The 26,119-nt window shown below is 39.5% G+C and overlaps 1 protein-coding gene across 1 annotated transcript in view; it reads right to left on the bottom strand.

Moving 5' to 3' along the window:
• Positions 1-489: 489 nt before the first annotated feature.
• The window catches only part of tmem131 (transmembrane protein 131), a 51,246-nt gene continuing 25,616 nt past the window's right edge, over positions 490-26,119 (bottom strand). Inside the window, exons 18-27 of the mRNA XM_048597895.1 lie at positions 18,523-18,698; positions 16,648-16,793; positions 16,444-16,562; positions 16,175-16,330; positions 14,997-15,156; positions 12,837-12,958; positions 12,601-12,712; positions 11,735-11,844; positions 2,552-2,721; positions 490-1,727 (exon numbers count right to left, since the gene is read on the bottom strand). Coding sequence (XP_048453852.1) covers positions 1,437-1,727; positions 2,552-2,721; positions 11,735-11,844; positions 12,601-12,712; positions 12,837-12,958; positions 14,997-15,156; positions 16,175-16,330; positions 16,444-16,562; positions 16,648-16,793; positions 18,523-18,698 — 1,562 coding nt within the window. The 3' untranslated portion in view covers positions 490-1,436. The remainder of the gene's footprint in view (positions 1,728-2,551; positions 2,722-11,734; positions 11,845-12,600; positions 12,713-12,836; positions 12,959-14,996; positions 15,157-16,174; positions 16,331-16,443; positions 16,563-16,647; positions 16,794-18,522; positions 18,699-26,119) is intronic.

Consider the following 26,119-nt stretch of genomic DNA (forward strand, 5'->3'; position numbering starts at 1 on the left):
GTATTATTGCTAGACTATTAATCCAGAGACCAGATATGGTCCCGGGGATCTGGGTTTGAATCCTGCCACAGCAGATGGTGGAATTTGAATTCAATTAAAAATAAAAAGAAATCTGGAACAGGAAAGAGTCTAATGATGACCACTGATTGTCAGGAAAAACCCATCTGATTCACTTTAAAGAAAACTACCATCCTTACCAGGTCTGATCTACGGGTGACTCCAGACCAAATGTGGATGACTCTTAACTGCCTTCAGGGCAATTAGGGTTGGGCAATGAATGCTGGCCTAGCCCACATATTGAGAATGAATTTAAAAAAAAAGTGGAACATGAACTGATTAAGGAAAAGTGCTATGCAAAAAGGTTAGGTCTATCGTTTCACCATAAACTAGCACTAAGTTTGCAATCTGCTCAATATACTGGATCAAAAGAAAAACAAGTATTTGAACATCCTAACTCATTTCTAAATAAATTAACGCAGATCCAAAAGATCAGTTTCTGAAAAACTTTATTTATCTCAAAAAAATACAACCAAGAGAATTGTGTTTCAATCGAAGAACACAAAAGGGGGATTTTTTGCCTCCATAAACTTTAGTTCTGCGCACTTCAGCTGGAGTTACCAGCCATCAGCGCACACTGTGGAGCACTCATGACAACAGAAAAGGAAAACCAAAGGAACTGTGATTACAGCGTTCTTCCTCATTATACTTTGCCATAATCTTGTTGATTTTTGTTGCCCTTTTAAATACAAATGAAAGCCAAAATGCTGGATACATAATTATAACCTATTGTTTTACCAACACATTCCCATGTCTAAAACACCCACTTTGCATTTTAAAAACAAAGGGTTCCATTAATTCTTTTTCTCACAAAAACAGAGGAACTTGAACTTAATACTGGGAGAGAAACCTTTCTCCATTTTCTTAAAAACACATCACAATGCTTTATATGGATGTTATACAAAGGGATGCGCATAAAATTCTTATGTCTTGTTCCCTCTTATTTTCCAAACTGAAAATAAATTTAAGATGCATTTCACTGAACAGAGGAAGATGACCAAATACTTCAGTGATTTTTTTTTAAACTTGAATAGATAATGAACAAAGCCTCTGTTACAACTGTAACAGAAATCTCATACAAACCATAATTACAGTCAGGATTGAGGAACTGCTTATAGCAGATATGAATCATAATCGTGTGGCAAGAAGCAAAAATGGTGATTAGATATGGCTGAGAACTGGATCCCTCTACCAGGAACATTTGCTTCCGAATTTCCTTGTGCAACTCCAACTAAACAGCTGAAGTTGCACAAAGAAATTTGAGTGAAAAAGATTTCTGGACTACAGGCTCAGCTTGATCAATATTTCACTCTAAGCGGTGTCATACTGTATTTGTAATCAGGTTCTGTGCATCACCAATAGCTGTGGACACCTGTAGATTAGTTCTCGTGAGGAAAATTTGAATTATTCGACCAGGGATCAGAGCTTCGTCGCCCTGGAGTAGGTCTCCAAATATTGTCAAGATTCTTCCATGGATCAAACATCCGTCCAAGGTCTTCAATTAGGCCAGAGGCTGTGTTTTCTCCTCCTATAAGATCAACATTTGCCATTGTGTTGTTGCTTGCTGGAGTGGAGAAAGGAAGGCTGCTATCTCGACTAGTGGACCAAATTGGATTGCTGAAAGGAGTGGTCGACCAAAGGCTGCTGGTGGAATTACCCAAAAGGATTGACTAAAAGCAAGAGGAGACAAGGGTTCACATTAAATTATTAGAAAAAAAACACTAACTGGAAATCCTTTAGCAATTGTAAAACAACCAAAGAAACTTGTGCACATTTAGAGAGAAATGGTAGTGTCAAGGTAATGTTGCTAGACTAGAAATCCTGGAGTCCAGAATGAGGGAACAAGGCCTATTATGAAATCGGACTGATGTACTCTAAACGATGACATACGATTTACTATTCAGCATCTGAGGAAGAGACATTTCTAGCATTTCTGCATCATACTTAATTTTTGAAGAGACTTCAGGTGATCCAAATAAAACTACAAAGGGAGTATTTGACAGTGTCAACCATTGCAGCATCACCAGCAGGACCAGATCAGATGATACAGCAGTGCATAGAACAGAGTAGTCTTTCCTGTTACCTTCTCGAATACCATTCCAACACTCAGTAAGAATTGATAAATGCATTTGTTTTCTGTACTCTCCTGCTGTGATTAAACAATTTCCTCAGATAATTGACACTTATTTGATGATACTAGTTTGTTAAATGTTTTCACATTTCCCACAATGCTTTCCATGTTATTGGAAACAATTGGGCATAGGAATGGTTGGGGAACATGAAATATCTTTGCTACAAGTCATTCACCTCAAAGTAATATGCTTTTGGAAAAAAAAACTATGGAACGAGAATACCTATATTTTGACATAAAAATCTTCCTTTCCCCTCTGTCCAGTAACTATGATTGTTTACGTATGGGATAAACTTGAACTTGTGTATTGTACATTCTTTTGTACTGTTGTTAATTGCCATATCTTTGCACACCATTACTTACCGAAGTTGAATGAGTTGGAGAAACAGTGTTGGAAGGCCAGGTATTTCGAGCATCAGGTGAGGTGGTTTCCCAAAGGGATGTAGATGAAGCAGAACTGTAATCTGGCCAATTCTGGGCAACTTCCTGATGGTTAAAGGTTGCTCTTGAGAGTACATGAGGGCTGAAGACCTCTGGAACAGAACACAGTATCAATGCAAATTAAGCATTAAATGCATTAGAAGTTGGAATGAATGGAATTCACTCAATTAGAAATGTATGGGCAGTAATATGAAAGCCACAGACATCATTTATGCACGCTATGAAATGTTTTAGTACTGGTCTTTAAATTTAAATCAAAGCATTTATCACTGAATTAATTTCTATTCAAGGTTAAGCCAATCCAAATTAAAAATTTTATTGTTTATCACCAGGCAGTTAAGTCAATGTAAAAAAATCCACTCCTTGCAGCTTCCTCTCATTCAGGGAAGCAACTTTATTGTAATTATGAAGACTCAGAATAAATATATACAACAGAGTGCAGTAATTCTGTAGTTAAATCTTCCCTTCTCATATGATTGACCAACAAGAGAAATGATGCAGTTGTGTCAAGCAAAAGATAAGCAGCATTAACACATGGTTCACTTACTTGAACAGCATAATTTAGTTTCACACTTGTGCTCACTCACCAACGTTCTGAACATGTAAGCTATTTTGGAAACACATTTTTCATTAACTACAAGGAGTTTCTATGTAGAATGAACAGCAGAGACACAGATCATAGAGTCATGGAGTCAGAGATGTACAGCACAGAAACAGACCCCTCAGTCCAACTTGTCGATGCCAACCAGATATCCTAGATAAATCTAGTTCCATTTGCCAGCATTTGGCCCATGTTCCTCTAAACCCTTGCTATTCATATGCCTTTTAAATATTGTAATTGTACCAGCCTCCACCAATTCCTCTGGCAACTCTTTCCATACACGCACCATCCTCTGCATAAAAAAAAATTCCTCTTAGATCCCTTTTAAATCTTTCCCCTCTCACCCTAAACCTATGTCCTCTAATTTTGGACTCTTCCACCCCAGGGAATAAACCTGTCCATGTCCCTCACGATTTTATAAACCTCTATAAAAGGTCATCCCTCAGCCTTCAATGCTCCAGGGAAAATAGCTCCAGCCTATTCAGCCTCTCCCTATATAAACCCGCCAACTCTGGCAACGTGCTTGTAAATCTTTTCTGAACCCTTCCTAGTTTCACAATATCCTTCCTGTAGCAGGGTGACCAGAATTGGACACAGTATTCCAGAAGTGGCCTAAGCAATATCCTGCCTAGCCACAACATGACCTCTCAATTCTTATACTCCTTGCACTGTCCAATAAAGGCAAGAATACCTATCCTATCTACCTGCGACTCCACTTTCAAGGAACAATGAACCTGCACTCCAAGGTCTCTTTTCTCAGCAACACTCCCCAGGACCTTACCATTAAGTGTATAAATGCAGCACCTCTCATTCATCTAAATTAAACTCTATCTGCCACTCCTTGGCCCATTGGCCCATCTGATCAAATCCCATTGTACTCAGAGGTAACCTTCTTCACTGTTCACTACACCTCCAGTTTTGGTGTCATCTGCAAAACCTACTAACCATACCTCCTATGTTCACATCCAAATCATTTATATAAAATGAAGAAAAGCAGTGGATCCAGCACCAATCCTTGTGGCACACCGCTGGTCACAAGCCTCCAGTCTGAAAAGTAGCCCTCCACCACCACCCTGTCTTCTACCTTCAAGCCAGTTCTGTATCCAAATGAGATAACACAGTGCAGGGCTGGATGAAAACAGCAGGCCAAGCAGCAGAGGAGCGGGAAAGCTGACGTTTCGGGCCTAGACCCTTCTTCAGAAACGGGGGAGGGGGAAGGGGGTTCTGAAATAAATAGGGAAAATAGGTGGAGGCGGATAGAAGATGGATAGAGGAGAAGATAGGTGGAGAGGAGACAGACAGGTCAAAGAGGCGGGGATGGAGACAGCCCCCCTCTCCCTATTTATTTCAGAACCCCCTGCCCCTCCCCCATTTCTAGGCTCGAAACGTCAGCTTTCCTGCTCGGCCTGCTGTGTTCATCTAGCTCTACACCTTGTTATCTTGGATTCTCCAGCATCTGCAGTTCCTACTATCTCTGTATCCAAATGGCTAGTTTTCCATGTGATCCAACCTTGCTAACCAGTCTACCACGAGGAACCTTGTCAAACACCTTACTGACATCCATACAGATCACGTACAATGTCCTTCTTCAAAAAAAAACACAGGATTGATGAGAGAAGTGACAATCAAGTTAGAGAGTCACGATTTCCCCATGCACGGAGCCACGTTGACTAAGCCTAATCAGTTCTTGCCTTTCCAAATACACGCAAATCCTGTCCCTCAGGATTCCCTCCAAAAGCTTGCCCACCATTGATGTCAGGCTCACTGGTCTATAGTTCCCTGGATTTTCCTCACCACCTTTCTTAAAAAGTGGCAGCACATTAGTCAACCTCCAATCTTCCGGCACCTCACCTGTTGCTATCGATGATATAATTATCTCACTATGGGGCCCAGCAATCACTTCCCTAGCTTCCCAGAGTTCTAGGGTACACCTGACAAGGTACCGTTGATTTATCCATCTTTACACATTCTAAGCTGTCGAGTTCCTTCTCCTCTCTACTTTGGACATTTTTTCAAGATGTCGCTATCTAATTCCTCACATCCCATAACCTTCACCACAGTAAAGACTAATGCAAAATACTCATTTAGCATCTCCCGCAGTTCCATACATAGGCAGTCCTGCTGACCTTTAAAAGGGGCCCTATTCTCTCCCCAGTTATTCTTTTGTCCTTAATGAGTTTACGAAATCCCTTTGGATTCTCCTCGGCCCTATTTGCCAAGGCTATCTGATGTCCCCTTTTTGCCCTCTTGATTTCCCTCAAGAATACTCCTACTGCCTTTGTACTCTAAAGGTTTCACTTGGTCTCTGCTGTCTATACCCGACACGTGCTTCCTTCTTTTTCTTGAGCAAAACCTCGACTTCTCTGGTCATCCAGCATTCCCTACACCTATCAGCCTTGCCCTTCACCCTAATAGGAAGGTACTGTCCCTGCACTCTGGCGCTCTCATTTTTGAAAGCTCCCCCATTTTCCAGCTATCCCTTTACCCATAAACATCCATCCTCAATCAACTTTTGAAAATACTTGACTAATACCTTCAAAATTGGCCTTCCTCCAATTAAGAACTTTAACTTTTAGATCCAGCCTATCCTAGTTTTTAATGCTCCACTGAACCTTCTCTCATCCTAATTCAATGAATAATTAGATAAAAAAAGTGTGTTGGAGAAACAGCAGAACTGGCTTCATCTGTAAAGAAGAAAATATAGTTAATCTTACAACTCCACAGACCCTTCATCGGAATTGGCAATAGCTAGCAAAGATTGGTATTTATGCTGATTGTGCACTTGCGTGTGAGGCAGGGGAGAGGAAGGGAGAGAGAAACCAGGAAGCCACAGACTTGTCAGTCCACGCGTGTGGGGAAGCAATTCTGAGGGACAGAATTAACCTGCACTTGGAGGTAGGATTAATCAAAAATTACCAGCAAGGTTTTGATAACAAGAGGTCATGTCTGACCAGCTTTTGAAGAGGTGAGTAGATAGATCAATATATTCGACATGGTCTACTTGGACTTCAGGAGGACTATTGCTAAGGTACCTTATGAGAGACTGATAGTGAAGTTAAGAGCCATAGGATCCCAGGAAATTCAGCAAATTGAATGCAGAATTGGCTGATTGGCAGGAAGCAGAGGGGCCTGGCTGAGAGGTGCTTCTGTGACTGGAAGCCTGTGTCCAGTGGGTTCTACCTAGATCAGTGTCAAGGCCTTTGTTGCTTGTAGTATACATAAATGATTTATGTTAAATATAAAAGTGATTGATCAGCAAGTTTGCGGATGATACAAAAAATTGGTGGGGTTGTAAATAGCAAGGAGGATAACCTTAGGTAACAGGACAATATAGAGGGCTCATCAGATGGGCTGATCAGTGGGCATATGGAATTAAGTGCAGATAAGCACAAGGTGACGCAGTTGGGCAGGACAAACTAAATAAGGGAATATATAGTGAACCATAAAACCTTGTTTAGGCCACAACTAGGGTATTGCATATAATTCTGCAATCCATGTTATGGAGGGGAATGTGGTTACACTGGAGAGGGTGCAGAGGACATTGACCAGGATATTTCCTGGGCTGGAGAGTTTGAATTATGAGGAGATTGGATAGACTGGGGTTGTTTCCTTGGAGCACAGGAGAACGAGGGAGGACATGATTGAGGTGTAAAATTGAGGTGTAAAATTGAGGGACATAGACAAAGTAAACAGGAAAAAAAAAAAAGTTTCTTGTTGGTGGAGGAGCAATGACCAGGGGCCACAGATTTAACCTAAGGTGCAGGAGGTTGAGACAACAGGAGGAAAATGTTTTTTCCCCCACTCAGAGGGGTGGGAATCTGGAACAAATTGGCTTTAAGGGTGGTAGAGGCAGAAACTTCTGAAGGAGGGTCACTGGACCCAAAATATTAACTCTGCTTTCTTCAACAGATGCTGCCAGGGCTGCTGATCTATTTTTGTTATAAAAGATAGGATCTATTCAAGGAAGCAGGGACACTTTTTAAAATCTACTCTTTCACTAAGATAGATAAGTATTCCACTCACACCACCCTCTATAAAGGACATTAAAAAGGTTAGCTCTCTTGCCCTTGGGAGTCACAGAAACATAGATGGCAGGAGTAGGCATCTCAAGCCTGCTTCGCCATTCAACATAATCACGGCTGATCATCCAACTTAGTGTTCTGCTCCCACTTTTGCCCCATACCCTTTTAGCCTTGTAGTCTTAAGAACTGTATGCAACTCCTCCTTGGAAGGCATTCAATATTTTGGCTCAACTGATTTGACAGAATTCCACAGGCTAGGTGAAGAAAATTCTCATCAGTCCTAAATGGCCTATCCTATATTTTTAGGCTGAGCCCTGGTTCTAAACTTGCAAAATCAAGCTCCACTCCCAAAGACTAAAACACACTGTATTTAAAACAAAGCCATTCCTTTTATTGTATTGATTGAAGATTAATTACTAAGAAAGTGATTAGATTTGAGTAATTAAATTTTGTCATTAAAAACCCAAGTCTCATTGAATATCACGTAGGAACAAGTTATTGCAGATGCTGGAATCTACTGAAAACAAAAATTGTTGGGAATCACCGAGTCAGACAGCTTCCAGAGAGAGCAAGCTTGCTCCTTCTCCACAGATGCTGCCCGATTCACTGTGATATCCAGCAGTTTTTGTTTTCAGTCTCGCTGAATACTCCGCTCTCAACGTTCAGCCATTCAAACAATAATCTACTTATATTTTTGCTACACAAATGCAAAACTTCACATTTATCCACATTATACTGCATCTGCCATGCACTTGCTCACTCAACCTGTCCAAATCACACTACAGTATCTCTGCATCCTCCTCACAACTTATCCTTCCATCTGCAAAAGCTGAGACATTACATCTGATCCCTCATCGAAATCATTACCATATATTGTGAATAGCTGGGGTCCTAGAACTGATCCCTGTAATATCCCACCAGTCACAACCTGCAATTGAGAAAAAAACCCATTTAGTCCTACTTTGTCTCCTGTCTGCTGTCCAATTTTCTGTCCAGTCAATAACTACCCCCAATCCCAAGTGCTTTAAATTTTACTCAATGTTTTGTGGGACTGTGTCAAAAGCCTTCTGAAAGTCCAAACAAACCACATTCACTGGCTTACCAGATCAACTCTACTGGTTACATCCTCAAAGAATTCCAGTAGACTTGTTAAGCATGATTTCCCTTTTCTAAATCCACGCTGACTACCGGATTCCACCACTGTTTTGAGTGCTCTGCTATAAAATCCTTGATAATGGACTTCAGCACCTTCCCTACTACTGGCATCAGACTCACTGGTCTATAACTCATTTTTTCTGTTTCCCTTTTTAAACAGTAGGGTTACATTAGCTATCTTCTAATCTGCAGGAACTGTGCTGGAGTCTAAAGAATCTTGGAATATGATCAATAATGCATCCATTATTTCTACACCTACTTCCTTAACTACTATGGAGTGTAGATTATCAAGCCCCGGGGGATTTATCAGTCTTCAACACCATCAACTTCCCTAACATCAGTTGTCTACTAAGATTTGCTTCAGTACATTCTTCAGTTCAGTTTGCTTCATTATTCACCCCATCCTGTCAATTGTAGACCCTCCCCAATGCTCTTTCTTCATCAACCCCTGATCCCGTGGTCTCACATTTCCCAGACACTACTTGCTTAAAAATTGTTCTCTCTACTACATTAATGCAAAATCCAACTGCTCCTTCCAGATTTTGGTTCACTTGCAGCCTACATCCAGTAGGTTCTGTTTCATTTCAGACGTCCAGTTTCCAAAAACAAAAAACTATAACTTTTATTTTCTTATTTTCTGATTGTAAGTCCTAATAAGATAATTAGCCAGAACTAGTACACATATTGCTAAGGAGTCAAACATATTGCTATAAAATAATTAATTAAAGCCTCATTTAGAATACTGTAGGTGCTGCATGCTTCAGTAAATATTCTGCTTGCAATATTATAAATGCATATAAAATATTCAATTAGGTGTCTTTAAATGCCTCATCCAGTATCTAGAAACTAAGTTTCCAATTAACAGTACTGAAAGAAAAACAATTTTTTTAAAAATGAAATCCAATTACAGCAAAATACACTGACCTTAAAATGATAAAGTTATAAATTTATTTCAATTTCTTTGGAGCACCAATAGGGGCCACACTGTGTTTGGAAACATTCTTTTCCCCCATCTAGACAAATTATAACTAAATTAGCAAAGAAAGGCATTTCTGAACATGGGGCATGGGGGCAAAGAGGTGGGTGGAGAAAGGATCACGACAACTGGATCCTCCCCAAACAAGTTTTCCACAGCCCAGAACAGATGTCCTGAACCCTGGCACTGGGCAGGCAACACAGGCTTCTGGACATGCACGCTTCATTGCGGACAAGAGTGTCAAATCTCCCTGATCTTACTGTCCCCGACTACCACTACATTCCTTTTGGCTCCCCATGATTGAGCGGCTTCTGGTACCATGGTAACATGGTCATGTAATTTACCCATCCCACTGTCCCATTTTCATCCAACAGATAGAGAGGCCTCAAACCTGTTGGACAAGTGCAGAGGCTGACACGCCTGTACTCCTGTCCTCTGGGCCCCCTCATCTGCCTCACTTATGGTCAGGGACAGGAGGGCCTCCCTACATCAGAACATCCTATTCTAAGAGGTGGGACTGCCTCCTGGTACAAATAATCAAGATAACATTCCTCCTTCCTGATGCATTGGTGTCTAGGTCAGCCTCCAGTTGAAGCTCTGAGCCGAAGCTGCTCAAAATTCGAACACTTACTGCAGACATGTTTGCCCTGGATCACAATAGTGCTTTTGAGCTCCCACATGCTGCAGCTTTGACACAACAGCTGTATTGCCAATCTTAACGAGTTTGTAAATAATTATTGAGTTATTCACTTTTTTTTGCTTTTTATATTAATATATATACAATGGTAAAACTTGAGTAGAACAGGCTTCAATCAATTAATAGATACTCACTCCTGGCAAACTAGCATGAACGTCAGTTCTGAAGTTTGGTTTGGCCTTCCGGTCTTCAAATACTCTTTCCAATAGGAATAAAGTTAAATTTGCTGTGATGTCACTGTATTCCATGCACCACCACCCCCTGTCCCCCGCCCCACAAGAACTGACTGCAGACTCCTCTTCCCAGACTGCCTCATGACAAGGCTGATTGCAGGCCCCTCTTCCATTAAATCCCTTATTACATTTAAGATGATTTTGAACAGGCAAAGCTCCTTATTAATTATAAAACCATTATGCTATGTAGAGAAGAATAGTGCAGAAATTGTAAGATTAAGAGAGAGGGCACACTTTTGCCCTTTGCAGTCACCTCCATTGCTCAAGGCAAGGAGGTGCTCCAGCAGCAAAAATTCAATTTAAAAATTTCAAGACAGACACTGACTATCTAATTGTGAGCATGCATTGCAGATTTAAATTTTGGGAGGGAAGACATTTGCAGGAATAAATATGACTTTCATCTTAAATCAAATTCAATTATCTTGTCCAAGAAAAACAAAGAGCAACAACCCCAAATTCTGGTCTCATCATCCCCAGGAAGTCAAGGGATAACTGTGAACCAATATTTCACTGCACTATTTGTATTATGCAAAACCACCATTTTTAGTGAAACATTTGAACAGATGCGGTAGGAATCTTTCTTCCAAGAATATACTAAGTGTCACCCTTACAGTGCAACTGAAAGGATAAGCTGTTCAGCAAGTTAACATTGTCTTACATTAGAAACTGTATAGCAAGGCGTTATTTAGCGATCTCAAACAACTGCAGTGTTTATTTAACTTTAGGCTTACTAAACAGAAGCTATTCCAAGGTCATATCTTTACACAAAAAAATGCTAAGTTTTAAGACGCTGATTTTTACTATGATCCAAGATGGCTCAACATCTCCGCAGTTCTCTTCCTGCTCTATCACTGACCAAACATTATCATATGGTTTGCTCTCTTGCTTTGAAAGTGTCTGTAACCCATGCAACAGCGAAAGTATGGAGGAGTCAGCTATTGACTGCAGAGTAGAACTCTGCTGTAATGTCAATGTGCATGCACTTGCAAAAAGAGAAAGTAACCCTTATCTACTTTCTTCACTTAACATGCCTAGATTAATTATGGTGCTGCAGCAGAGATCAGTTGGTTAACAAACAGAACCCAGTAATTCTATTTTGTTTGACTTGACCAATCACTGAATAAACACTTGATCACTGGTGAATTAAGGTGGATTTTATCTCTACTTATTTTGGCACATTATACTGTCATTCCAGTCTGGTAAATTGCTAGCTTTAAAGTTTAGGACTTGCTTACAGCATCTTTCCAGGTTTAAGTTTTAGTGTCAGAATTTTTTTTAAGCATTCGTATTCATTGCTCACCTTTTAAGATTGGGGCATTGGCATGCATGAAAAGGAAGCACACAGATGCCTTCCTATAATTGATCCACCTTTTCCTCTCTATTCCCAACCTACCGATCACTCATTAGTTTGAATGCATTACCTCCGGTAAGATTGAAAGAGTTGCTAGGTCCAAAGGCTGAAAAGGAGTTTGGAGGAGCAAACTCAGAGGTGCTGGTGGTGCTGACACTGCATGGACTCAACAAACTGGAGCTGAAACAAAAGAAGTGTGGAAGAAGAAATTAACAAAACAAAAAGCCACACAGTCTATATCACAAATCAACGAGAGCTGCAGTGAGTAAATACGCAACAGATTAAAAGGGAAGTGAAAAAAACTTTCAAATGTTTACACTCTACGGCATCCATTAATATGATCTGCACAAAGTAACAAAATGTACGGTTCCATTTCTTAAATTCTTTCACAGGGTGCTGACATCCCTAGCAAGGTCAGCATTTGCTGCACATCCCTAACTGTCTTTGTACCGAGTGCGAGGGCATTTAAGTCAACCACATGACTGAGTTGGAGTCTCATGTAGGCCAGAGCAAATAAGGATGGCTGATTTATTAGTGGTCTAAATGGCTTTTTTGGCAAACTAACCTAGTCTCATGGTTAGTGTTCTGGAGGTTATCTTTTGGCTCCAAATTGTTATTAACAGAATTTAAATTCCACCACTTGCCATGGTGGGATCAGAATCCATGCACGCAGAGTGTTAGCCTGGGTGTTTGTGCCATTTGGCAATTCAGTCACTTTGAATAGCCTCACCCGAGATACAAATCTACCAGAAAATAAAATCTTTAACAGGCTTATATTTTAAGTAAACAATTTATTTTTAATTCAAATTCAATTATGCTATAACTGGAAGGGAATAGTCTAAAGAATATCATGAAATACGATTGCTTTTCTTAATTATCTTAAAACCCAAAAAAGATACCAGAACCCAAGTTATGAGGCAGGTAAATTTTCCTCACCTGGTGTCTGACTCATCACTGTCAAAAGAAGCCACACTATTACATAAAGGGGTAGGAATGCTGCCACAGACTTCGGCTTTGTTTAAAGGTGCTTTCATCGAACCACTGCTGCCTGCAAGTAAATTATAACAATTTTTATAAGGCAAATATTTAATTTGTGCAAATAGGCTCATTAGATGATGAATGAAGCGTTCCACCTTTTAACTCATTCAGGAACTTGATAAACTAGTTAGTACCTGGACTCTTGTCATAGCCTGCAGCCACAGCAGCAAAGGTAGGGTTGCCATTTTTCCCAGGGAGAGACGTTGATTTTACAATTTTGGATTTGCTACCATTCACTGGTTTAATACCAGCATCACTGCAACAACAAAGATAATTCTGTAAAATTCCAAGAAAACACACACAGCATTCATAAAAAACTACACAGCTTTATAGAATTAGTATGCAATTTTTAAACCACATGCAAAACATGCATTTGAATGCATGGGAAAACATGCAAACATAACATCTAATAACATTCTAATTTCTCTGCAACCGTACAGAAAATTGCTCATGTCTTGTACAACCCATTTCACACCTAATTGTGAAACTGTTTTCAGCAATTTTCAGTCACAATGTCAATGTCAAAGGTCTTGAGAAAATACAGTTTCCTACACTTTCAAAATCTTTATAACTACAGCTTACAATTATGACCAACTTAAAAGGACTTTGCTGATCGTGAAGTACTTTGGAACATTCTGAAGCCAAAGATGTAAACCTTTCTTTAAGATATGTTAATTCTCAGAAGTCAGCAATAGCCATTATTTAAAACAAGCTTGAATACAGTCAGGGTCACAGAGCACAGAAACAGACGATATTCAACAGGAGAGTTATTACTAACAAACCTAATTCAAATCATCACCAACCAACGTTATTCTTATGCATAGACGGGATAATGGTTCAAAAAAAAAAAAAAGCGTAAGGAAATTTTCCAATTCCCTGGGCCAGACTATTCACCTACTGAACCAGCTGAGTCAGGGTTAACCGTCATCTAGATCTGATTCTTACAGTCAGCAGCAATATTATCTACAAAATAGTGAAACCTACAGATAAAATTTTAAGATTAAATAGTTTACCTGGCAATCAGATTCTCTTAATAAATTCAAGCCAAGGAAGTGCCAGGTAATGATCTTCTCCCTTAGTATTCAGCAGCATTACGATCACTGAATCCCCTAGTAACAACATCCTAGGGGTTACCACTGACCAGAGCCTGAACTAGACCAGCTGTTTAAATAATGCGGTGAGAAGTGCAAGTCAGAAAAGTGGACAAAAGCTAACTTGTACCCTGACTCTCGTGCCTGAAGATTTACAGGTTTCACAATCAGGAATGTGATGGAAATTCTCTGCTTGCCTTGAAGAGTGCAGCTCAAAACAACATTCGGAAGGCTGGACCATCTTAAGAGATAAAACGATTGATAGTCAATTAATCACCTTAAATATTCACTTTCTCATCACCAGGACATAATGGTAGCAGTGTACCATCTACAAGTTGCACTACAATATGTCCCTTAGCAGCACCTTCCAAAACCAAACCCTCAATGACAAGAGCAGCAGATACTGGGGAGTGCCACAACTTGCAAGCTTCCTTCTGAGACATGCACCATTCTGACTTGGAACTATATCACTTCATCTTTACTGTTACTGGGTCAAAAGCCTGAAAATACCTCCTTAGCAGCTTGGTGGATGTGCCAACTGCCACAGTTCAATAAGGTAGCTCATAAGCACCTTCAATAATAACAACGAGATCAGCAAAAGAAATGTTGTTTTGACAGCAAAGCTCACATTCCAAAAATGACTAGAGGCAAAACAAAAATACCATCTGAATTCCCAAGTCTGCAATGGAATTTCATTTGAATTGCTAAGAAGTGCGCTTTGGAATAGAATTTATAAAATGAGTCCAAGGGGAATTTTGTAATAGATGGATAAATAGCTTTGTTTAACCGAATACTTTTATTGACAGCCGATTGTAGAGTACTTTTTAAGAGGTGCCTCAAACTCGTTAAAGTTTTAGACAAATGTAACTTCACACGTTCTCACATTCACATATGTGAATTTTCAAAAGCAACCTAGTGCGCAAGGTGAGGACTGACATTTCTCAAATGAGGTTTTAAAAGATTTAAGTGATTGGGAGATAAAATGTTGTACAGAGAGGCTCGCAGGTAACAGAGATAAACATGCCTAACAGAAGGCCAGTCAGCTCAGTTGGTTAGATGGCCAGCACATGGTTCAGAGTAGCAGCAAAAGCATCGATTGATTCTTATTCTAGCTGAGTGTACAATTGGACATTTCTCTTTTGTTCAGAGCACCATTTCACTGTCCCCACAAGTTAGGTTTACTTTGTGAACGATTGACTGTACCTATTGTTGACAATGCTACTGTAACTGGGAGCACGAAAAATCAAGTTGTGAGATGGTCCGGGTGGAGGAGATGGTGGCGCGGGCATAGGTGAGCTTTGTCTCTTCAAGAAGACATCGGCATGAAGAGTCTGAATGGAAAGCTGCTGAAGGCTGTCTGAACCTGAAAATTGTTAACAATAAGTGCTCAATAATTTAAATGATTTTAAAGTTCACTTGATTAAATAGTGAAAATTAATTCTGTCGTCTCACACAGATAAACCTACAAAAACCTTGAAAACGAGAAACTCAATTATTCAATGATAACTAGATACATAGAGGTTATTTCTTTGCATGAATACTAGACTATAATTTAAAGATTTCAACATTCCTTAAACTGATTTATAATTGCAAAGCATGAAGCATGGGTCATACCTTTAAGCATCCAGAACAGTCACTAGGAAGAGTGGAATTAACAGTTTAAAATCTGTAAGGTTTCTAGAATCATAGAACTCCTACAGTGTGGAAGCAGGCCTTTTGGCCTATCGAGCCCACACCAACCCTCTGAATAGCATCCCACCCAGAGACCCACAATTTCCCATGGCTAATCCCCCAAACCTGCACACCCCTGGACACTATGGGCAATTTCGCATGGCCAAAACACCTAACCGGCACATCTTTGTGCTATGGGAGGAAACCCACGCAGACACAGGAAGAACGTGCAAACTCGTCAGACAGTCGCCCAAGAGTGAAATTGAACCCAGGTCCCTAGTGCTGCGAGGTAGCAGTGAGGTAACCACTGAACCACCATGTCACCTTCCACAAGTAACTTTCTGCTGCTTGGAATTTGGGTTTTCGCAGAATGACTTATGCCAATTCAACCTACTCGTGGCTCAAATAGCAAGTAAACGTACAACAAAGCTCTGCCCCAGTTAGAATTCAGATACAAAATGGAGGTTTTGAGCTATGGGCTGGAAAATTATAGATCAGGCCATGTGCGTACAACTTTATCTTATAAAAGCTCAGATTCACCATAGTCTCACGTTTCTCAGGATGGACAGAGATTGATGAAATCTTTACTTGTTGAGAACTGGCTAAATAGAGGCACCAAGCACCATTTTGATGAAAAAAACAGAATTCAAGAGTCTGATCTCATTTCATTCCCATTGAAAAAAGATCAAGCCGACTAAATCATCACTTACTGCTACCAGATTTGGGTATAGGTGCAATATCCCACTCAGGTGGAGGAGAGTCTTTCTCGCCCTCTGAGCTGCTGCTGTTTCCCATTTCCTGACCAGAACCACTTGAAAGGAATTTTACCAGTGGAGAGGGTCTTCCATCTACTAATTTACCAGGCACTAAAAATAAAATGTTAGTATTAGTTTACAACATCTTTCCACATCAAAAAGAAATTACACACAGTATATCAGTCGGATGCATTTGCATAGAGCAATGTATGCGAATCCACTACCTCTTTTTGGCAGATTCCTTAGTTTTGGGCAATTTGTCAAGGTTGATGATACTATTTTGGCAGGAAAGGGTTTGCGTTGTTTGTTCTCTAATGGAGTAGTATATGGCAATTCCAGCGAACTTCAAAAGAAAAAGAGCCAATTAATACTTCAAAAAAAGTTACCCAATTACATTTACTCTAAATTTGATGCTAGGAATGCTTTACCTTGACTTAATGTCATTTTGGGTTTCCTTTTTGACATTTCCTAGGAGTTTCTTTCCTTTAGGTTTTAAGAGGTGGAACATATCTGCATCATCTTTCTCTTTGATAGACAATACTGTTTTCCCTTTTTTCTTATCTGAATCTGGAGACTAAAGGTAAAAATAAAAGCTGGTCAACTTTAGCTTGCAAGTTTGAAGTTAAGACTTACAGCACAATTATTCCATTCCCGCCCTTCGAAACACCAAAATTTCCCAGCAATTCCATGTCCTTCACTCAGTAATCAATCTTCTGGCCTTTTCTGAACTTCAACATTACTTTCATTTCTATTGCTACATTGCTTCATGCTCAGGTCTTCAGGTAGCCAATGCCATACACAAGGTGGTCAGCAAAGTAATTATCCTAATGTCATTCCCACAAATTTATTCCTCTCCTCCAATATCCAAATCTCCTTTTGACAGTACAAGAGATGCAGTAACTGCCAAATCTGCCTTTTACCACAGCACCTTCCATGTGAAGCAACAATTGATTTTTTCCCCTCCAATCTAGTATAAATGTATTTAGTGTTCACAGTTGAATTTCTACACTGAACAGACTAAAAACAGATTAGATGACCACTTATCACAAGTGTGGCCCTGAGCCCCAAGCCACCTGGTCTTCAGTTTTCCATTTCATGTGTACTGATCTTTTACACTGCTTCAGTAGAGTTCATCTATGCTTCAGAAACACCATCTTTCTACCAGTCACTTGGAAGCTTTTGCCCTGCATTTTTATCATGTCATTTAACCATTGCCTGTTCATTTTTCCCCTCATGCTGTGCACCTACTTTTTAAAACTGCTCTTGCCATACTCTTTTCTCTTATAAATTGTCCATCTGAAATATCATTCACATATGTGAAAATTAAACCCAATCATTAAGCTATACATCTTCAGATGCAGTGCTGTATTTTCTGATTTTTCTTCTGATTTGGAAGCTGCAGGTTCTTATACAATTAATAAGGCTGGATAAGTTCAACAGTGCAACTTGTGAGTAGGGATGAAAACATCAATGGATTGGTGCACGGTCATCGTCTGAAGATGTTGGCCCGAGTCTTCACAATGTTGAGCTTCAGCAAATCGTGAATTTTCAAGGACTTGACATTAAGACAAACAAATTAATGCTATGGATGCCAACAGGTAGTAAAAAGAAACGGAAAGGCAGACTTGTATCTGTGTGTCTTTGGAAGCTGGCCGAACAGATAAAGACAATGAGCTCAGGGATATATCCTGCCGGCACATGTATAGAAGACAGCCGCAAAGCCAGATACATTGGTTGCGCTTCTACAAACAGGAATAAAGCCATGCATGTGCACCCTTCTGCAGCTGGAGGAGAGGCTTAGTTGTTGCATAAACTTCAGCCAGAAAGTTGTGGATCAGCATATGAGGTAACAATCACTATGACTGCATCAAGGAGAAATTCATTTGAGACTTTGGAAAGGGCTGTTTCAGTGTTAAGATTGAAACGTAACCGGAATGATGCAAACAAATTATGGGAGAAGTTGGTCATAGGTCTGGGATTGGCAGATTGAAGTCAAATCTCTTGAAGAGGATCTTCAAGATTAAAATGGAATTTGACATGAGGCAGTAAATGGAGGTGCCTAAGTATCAATGGTGAAGGTTTTGTGGAAAAGCACGTGCTGTGTCTTACATTGGAAGGAAACGTATGAATTGGAAAGGGAGATAAATTAGTCACTTGCACTCATTTTGAAAGAGTGTTGAATTAACTCACTGTGCCCGGAGCAGATCACTTGATATAGAATTTCAGTAAAGACCAGGAAAATATTAAGCTCTTAAAATTTTGCCATGTCTAGGTAGGAATGATCATATTTGCAAATAACCAACCTCCTTGAGGGGTGATTCGACATCTGGATTAGATGTTTCAGTGGTGGTGGAAGAGCTGTCATCATTATCTGCATCTTTTAATTCATCCTCCTGTGGTTTCCCTTTTACCCGTCTATCTCTATCCTTCTCTTCACGTTTTTTCTGTGCTTTAGCTTTGCGCTGCAATTTTACTCTCCCTGTGATGAAAATTAATTCACAATGTCAGAAGAAAATTCAAACAAGATTCAAGTAAATATTGGTTGGCTTAGGTTTGGATCCTCAATACATTTTCACTAACTACGCAGACTTGCATGGCATAATGTACTGATACAGTGATAAATTTAATCCTATCAAAAATACTGCTTTTCTTGTTTGCCTGTAGGTAAGTACAAAAGTACTCTAGTGCAAAACAAGATTGAAGAAATGGGAGTGAGCCACTTAGAGTAGACTGATCTTCTTGGCCCTGGAAAGTGGTCAAAGGAGCAAAAATATATTTTCATATTAGTTTGAGAATATGAAAGAATTGCCAAAACCAAAATAAAAAAAAAAGTCGACCCTAAAGGATCGTTGATTTAAATGTTTTTGTTGGTGTGCTAGCAAGTATCTCAGCTAGCATTTAAACTTGTTTAAAAGTAGCGCAGTACTCAAATTACGAACCTGGAAAAACCCACGTTAGCAGTTACAAATAAAAGTCAAATTGATAGAAAGGTCATTTAACCTAAATAATTTCATTATTTTCCAGTAATGAGGAGTCATTTAAGAGTCGAGCTAGTTTTCAGTTATTGATCTATCAGCAACTCTTTGGACAGCATTCATTATGATCGATTTATCTTCCCCAGTTCAGGATTGGTCATAGAAATAACAAGAGTTTTGTCCTAGCAATACCCATGTCATCCAGTGAGATGAAAGATTTCTCAAAACTGAAAAATCATGCCATATTCTTTTAATGGTAGCTTTGAATACCAGCAACTTAGTCTGGTCTACAAATGAATAGACAGCTGTAAGCATGTTACACAGTCATAATGAAAAGGAAACAAAAACTTGGGCTCATTATCTCTGGTCACCTTTTAATGTGCGGTGTTACGCCCAACTCAATTTAATTTTCATCAAATCAATTGCATAGCCATGTCCTGTAGTTGTCCAATGCACTTCAGGAAAAATAGCTAACCTGGATTGCTTGAAAAACTCCTCCTTTTCTTTCAAGTACATATGGTGACTAGTTCTTACAGCTGTTGGAATTTAGCCAAATATCCTGCAAAGATCAATAGTCAATTTGGTGCAAAATGAAATAAGCGCATTATCACCCATTTCATTCGGCTGCATCTAGGTCTGTAAGCAATCAACGTGTCAATGGAGTTTTATGTAAGCCTTTTTTGGCTTGATCAGTGGCTATTCTTGCCAAAGCAAAAAGGCACCTGTGCCAAAACGCTAACTTACGTTAACTTTAAAACTGAGATTACAGCTGAAATTTCAGCAGACAAGTATACAAAGAGACAGAAGGCTGACCATTAAATACCAAATGTTTGTGCAGTAAAAATCCAAAGTAGGCAATCTGACAAATCCCATTGCAGAACTATTCATTGGACAGTGACAGGAAGAGCACTTGGAGGGTCTTGTGTATAAACCTTTTTAGAACTCAGGCTTCTAATTTGGGCCAGAGTAAAGGTATGATTAAGCAAGGCTATTACAACAATAAAAGAAACTTAAATAAACACCTGGGGTCAGGATTCATGCTGGTCTTTGAGCTTTGATATACTTCAAAAACAGCATGACTCACGTTACAAGGAGTGGACTGTGCCAGCAACATTATTCCCATATGGATTGGAAGTCCATCCAGAACAGATTATTAATGCTATGGTAAAACTGGTCTAAACTTGCTGTTGCCTGGAGAACCTCCTGAGAATACATTCTTCTGCATTAAATTAGTAGAAACCAACAATTCCAGCTGCTAACTGTATTTTATTCACGTCTCTCACTAAAGAGCATATGGTTGAATTCTGATTGCTGACATTTAAAAGACTATTCACTCACCCTAAGTTCAAGGTTAAGGGCAGCCCTTTGAATCGCTCTTCTCTCCAATAACACATGCAATTACATGTCAATTTGGTTTCTTCCCTTCCTATTTTTTGTTTTCATTCCACATCAATAGCTAGCTGCTTCAGTGTGACTTATTCTGGATGATCAATTGGACTGTTACTTGATTTGAGAAAGTTGAACATCTTTTACTGTTATCATCCTGCACAAATATATATGTTTCCCCACGTTGGTTGAGAGGCGGTTCCCCAGCTAATCATTCTAGAATGTAGTGCTTGTAATCTTGAGCCTCATTTCTTCCTCAGATGAGACACATGCCAGTTGTATCGTTTCTTCTAAGTGCTCTGTAAACTCCAGTATCAATAGCAACTTCTTCTATCCACTCTATTTATGCCTCTCATCATCTTGTACACCTCTATCAAGTGACCTCTCATCCTTCTTCGCTCCAATGAGAAATGCCCTAGCTCCCTCAACATTCCCTCGTTAAGACCTGCCCTCCAGTCCAGGCAGCATCCTGGTAAATCTCCTCTGCACCCTGTCTAAAGCTTCCACATCCTTCCTATGATGAGGTGACTGGAACTGAACACAATATTCCAAGTGTGATCTGACCAAGGTTTTATAGAGCTGTAGCCTAAGCTCGCGGCTCAAACTCAATTCCCCTGCTGATGAAAGCCAACACACCATACGCCTTAACAATCCTATCAACTTGGACAGCAACTTTGAGGGATCTATGGATGTTAACCCCAAGATCCCTCTGTTCCTCCACACTGCCAAGAATCTTGCCATTAACCCTGTATTTTGCTTTCAAATTCGACCTTCCAAAATGAATCACTTCACACTTTTAGATCAGTACGGTGAAATGCCAACTGGGGAACAGGTTATTTTAAATCAACTACTGTGCAATGAAAAAGTGCTAAATAATCTGGCTGCAAATGAATCTTTAGGAAACAATGACCACAATATGATAGAATTTTACATTAAATTTGGAAGTGATGCAGTTCAATCAGAAATTAGGGTCTTAAATTTAAACAAAGGAGCTATGAACCTATAAGGAGCAAAACAGGCTATAGTATTAAAAATGTGACAGCAGGTGGCTCTTTGGTTTAAAATTTAATATTTATTTATTAGGCAAAAAGGCAAGGCAGAAAAGAAAAAGTTCCAGCCTTGGCTTTAAAGAGAATTCTATTAGATCAAAAGGAAGGAGGCTCAAGTTTGCTGTAAAATGGTAAGCCTGAGAATTGGGTGAAGTTCAGAATCCTACAAAAAGGACAGCTATGAGAAAGATTAAGAAAGGGAAAACAGAGCAAATAAACAAATGAGAACTGACCTTTGGAAAGAAAACAGTAAGAATAAATGGTTCATTTTCAGGTTGGCAGGCTGTGTTAAGGCATTACTGCAAAGATTAGAGCTTGGACAGCAGTTATTTAAAATCTAAATTTATGGTTCGGATGTAGGGATTAAGTGTAACATTTCCAAATTTATTGATGGCATAACAAAGTGAGAATGCAATATGAAGGGAAGGTGCAAAAAATGCTTCAAGGGGATTTGGAGAGGCTAAAAATTGGAGGCCAAAAATGTGGCATATGGAATAGGATGTGGAGAAATCAGAGAGATCTTGCACTTTGGTAGGAAAAATAGAATGCAAAGTGTTTCTGAAATGGAGAGGGGCTGGGAAGCATTGAATTTCAAAGGGACCAGGATGCCTGCGTTCACGTGTTATTTAAAAGTTAACATGTAGGTAGAGGCAATTGAGAAGGCAAGTTGTACGCTGGCCTTTACTACTCCTTAATGCTCACAGCAAAGATATCTTGCTACAATTGCAGAGCCCTTTAGTAACATGCAGACACCAGGTTAGGTCTTTTTTCAAAAAAATAATTTGCAGAGCAATTGAACATAATACTAATTATTATTATAAATATGCAAAATTATACAGTGTTAAATTTCATAATGAATACAAGTCATAGTGTGATGGAAACATAACACTTCAATTTCCCATATTTTTGTGTACAAGCCAATTGTAATTATAATTATAATTTTTTCATGCAATTCTCAGTGCCACTGTATCAAGTGTCTTGTGTAAGGGCAACAACTTGAAAATTTAAACTCCGTCCCGAATTTGAGAAATCCCAAGCATTCCCAATTTTGTTTTCCACCTTGTTCCTGGGACCGTCTAAATTTAATGCCCTCCTTATAAATCTTTTCTGCACTACTCATGGCCAACCATTGACCTTGCTGTCTACTAGGGTCTCCTTACTTTAAGCATCTCAACAACTAACAAGGTAATTTTTCAACCACTTACTTATAATCACCTCAACACCCACATCCTTCAAATCCCTTCATTTTGCATCTGTCCAAAACAAAACCTGTTCCACTAGCCATTTACACCACCACTTATGCCTTTGGCATACCATTTCCCATAATACTTGGCAACAGCTAATTTGCTTGGTCATTCTAGAATCCATGCCCATTTTGTACACACTTCAATCCTAGTTATTTCCAATCAATGTCCTCATATTCCTTTTAATTCAAATGGTACAGAGTTGAATGTACCTTGTGGATGTTCATCACATCACTTGATGTGAACCACCATGCCCAAGTAGATTCACTTTTCTCCCAAAGCAACTACACACCAGAGCAGTCTGAAATGCCAATATAATTTCTGGCTCTTGTCTTCACAGCCAAATAGCACATTAAAATACTTTCAACTACTTCATATTAATGAAGTGAGATGCTCATGAACATTGTCATTGGGTTGATAACATCTATTAATACCCTCTATTAATACCCTCTATTGTTCTCCTCCCAAACACTTGCCCATGATATCTGCACCTTGATCCCAATAGCCAAAAAACATGCTGATCTTCTAGCTAACTGAATGTAAATAGTTTCTTCTCCTCAGCTACTGTCTGCCACATCATCAAATGGCTATAACTCTTTCCTCAAAAAGACACTACAGGTTTATGTAAATTGCCTTACTATCTCAAATTACCCTTCCCTCTTCAAAGCCTTGTTACTTTCCAAACTTGTGCCCATCTCTACTAGAGCTCTGTTTAAATTTCTTCAGTTACGGTTTTCATCTTTGCACATAGGCAGGCCCCAAAGTCACAAACAGAATTCCTGTAACTGCGACAGTCATTCATTCATTCTTCTTTGGAGCAAGATCATGTTACTTGACCATTTCTGCTTCATTGTCCAGCTTATTGGGACTGTTACTTAGGTTCCTTTCTTATCTGATTCACTCAACCTATCTGGCTGCAAGAGCAGCAATACAAGGAGTTATTTCTCTTCCTGCTCTCAGTGTTACCTTTATATAGTCTCTAGAGGATTCAGTGTTCTCTCCTCTTCCTCATTCACATGCATTGTGCGATGACTTGGGGTCAGCTGCTGCATGCAAAGCGTACTAAATTCCATTTCTCTATTTCCTGCTTTGACGTATATGTTAATCTGCTTGTTGCACAGAGATAATTATAGCTCAAGACAAAAGGTTAAGACCAAAGGCATAATCTTCAAAAACACTCATAGTACCATTCCCTTTCATTAATGTTGCTGGGCTCCCCAACCATATTGAAATGAATATATGGTACAGCCTGTAATGAACTACATGACTTCGAGCAGTTTCAGACCAAAAATCTTATCCATCACAGAGCTAACAATTTCACCTCTAACTTCTCTCTCGACTGTGTTGCCTTGGCTCACTTTTCACTTAAATCATGTATGTCACTCAGATTGCATATTCAATGGTTATCCTGGGCAGCCACCCATTCTTTACTTCATATCTCAAATGCTACTGTATCTATACCACAAAGAAACACATGGCTTAGGAACAGGAGTATGCCATTAAATTCCAATCACTTGTCCTTGCTGATCTATATTGATTCCAATGCCTTAAAAACTTAAAATGATCTTATTGCTTAAAATTGTAAAACTGAACTCAAAATATTAACTGTTTCTCTCTTCACAGATGCTGCTAGACATGGCAAGTTTCTCCAGCACTTGTTTATTTCAGATCTCTGGCATCCACAGTATTTTGCATTTATTTGCAAAAATGCCTTCAATGCTACCAACCATTCACACAAATCACCTCACTTTAGTATTGTGTACACTTCTGGTCGTAGACATAGGAGCCGAAGGCCATTCAAACCCTTCGGGCTTGCTCCACCAACGAGATCATGGCTGAACCAATAATCTTCAACTCTACTTTCCTATCAATTCCCCACAACCCTCCACATTATTGATTAAAGTCGTCTCTCAGCCTTGATATACGCAATGACAAAAAAAGTGAAAGAACTGCAGATGCTGGAAATCTGAAACAAAAACAAATTACTGGAAAGTCACAGCAGGTCTGACAGCATCTGTGCTGAGAAAGTAGAGTCAACATTTCAGGTCCGGTGACCATTCTTCAAAAACGATGGTGGCTAGGAAAAAGGATGGTTTCATTATAGTTAATAACCCAGCTTTGACAGAACTCCATTGATTCAGACAGAACAATTCCTCATCTGTCCTAAATGGGTACCCCTCCACCTACTCAAATTACATTCTCTATGATTAGAGTATCCCACAAGGGATAACAACCTCTCCTCATCTACCCTGTCAAACCTCTTAAGCATCATGCATGTTTCAAGAAGGCCTTCTCTCATTTTTCATAAACTGCAATAAGTACACAGGCCTAACACCACTCAATCTTACATCACAGGAATGCCCCTCCGTTGCCAGGATCAACTTAGTGAACCTTCTCTGGACTACCAACAATGCAGGTACCTCTTTCCTTCAATGAGGGGACCACAGCTGGCCACAGTATTCCAGGTGTGGTCTAACTAGTTTGGAGGAAGGATCACTGGACCCAAAACGTTAACTCTGCTTTCTCTCCACAGATGCTGCTAGACCTGCTGAGCTTTTCCAGCAATTTCTGTTTTTGTTTGTGGTCCGACTAGTGCATAGTTTTAGCAAGACTTCCTTTTTTTAAAAAAAATTTTCAAAAGGAATGGAGCAAAGCAGCATTCATTTCATTTGCTTTCCCTATTTATCTGCTGAACTCGTATGCTAGCATTCTAATTTATGCACAAGGACCCAAAACTCCGTGCTACACCTTTCTGCAGTCTTTGCCCCTTTAAACAATATTCAGCTCCTCTTTTCTTCCTGTCAGTGAATAACCTCACATTTTCCCACATTGTATTCCATTTGCCAAATTTTTGGCATGCTCCCTTAATCAACCTATATTCTTTTGTGGACTCCTTGGGTCATCTTCACTACTTGCTGTCCCACATATTTCTGTACCATTCACAAATGTGGCAATAGTACATTCTCAGGGTGTTACAATGGCAGTTTTCCACTCCTGAGGGATTTTTTTCCAGAATCTAAGGATTCCTGGACCATCACTACCAATGCATTCACTACCTCTGTAGTTACTTCCGTTAATATCCTATGATGCATTATCAGGTCCAGGGGATGTATTACTCTTTAGTCTCACAACTCCCCGGAGTTCATTTCCTCTAGTGAATTGTCACTAGATTTATTTCCTCCTCTTTTATTCTGGAGATTTAGTATTTTTGAAATGCAGTCAGTTTCTTCTGCTGTGAAGACTGAT

This window comes from Rhincodon typus, chromosome 6, assembly GCF_021869965.1.
Source record: "Rhincodon typus isolate 14 chromosome 6, sRhiTyp1.1, whole genome shotgun sequence".
NCBI lineage: Eukaryota > Metazoa > Chordata > Chondrichthyes > Orectolobiformes > Rhincodontidae > Rhincodon > Rhincodon typus.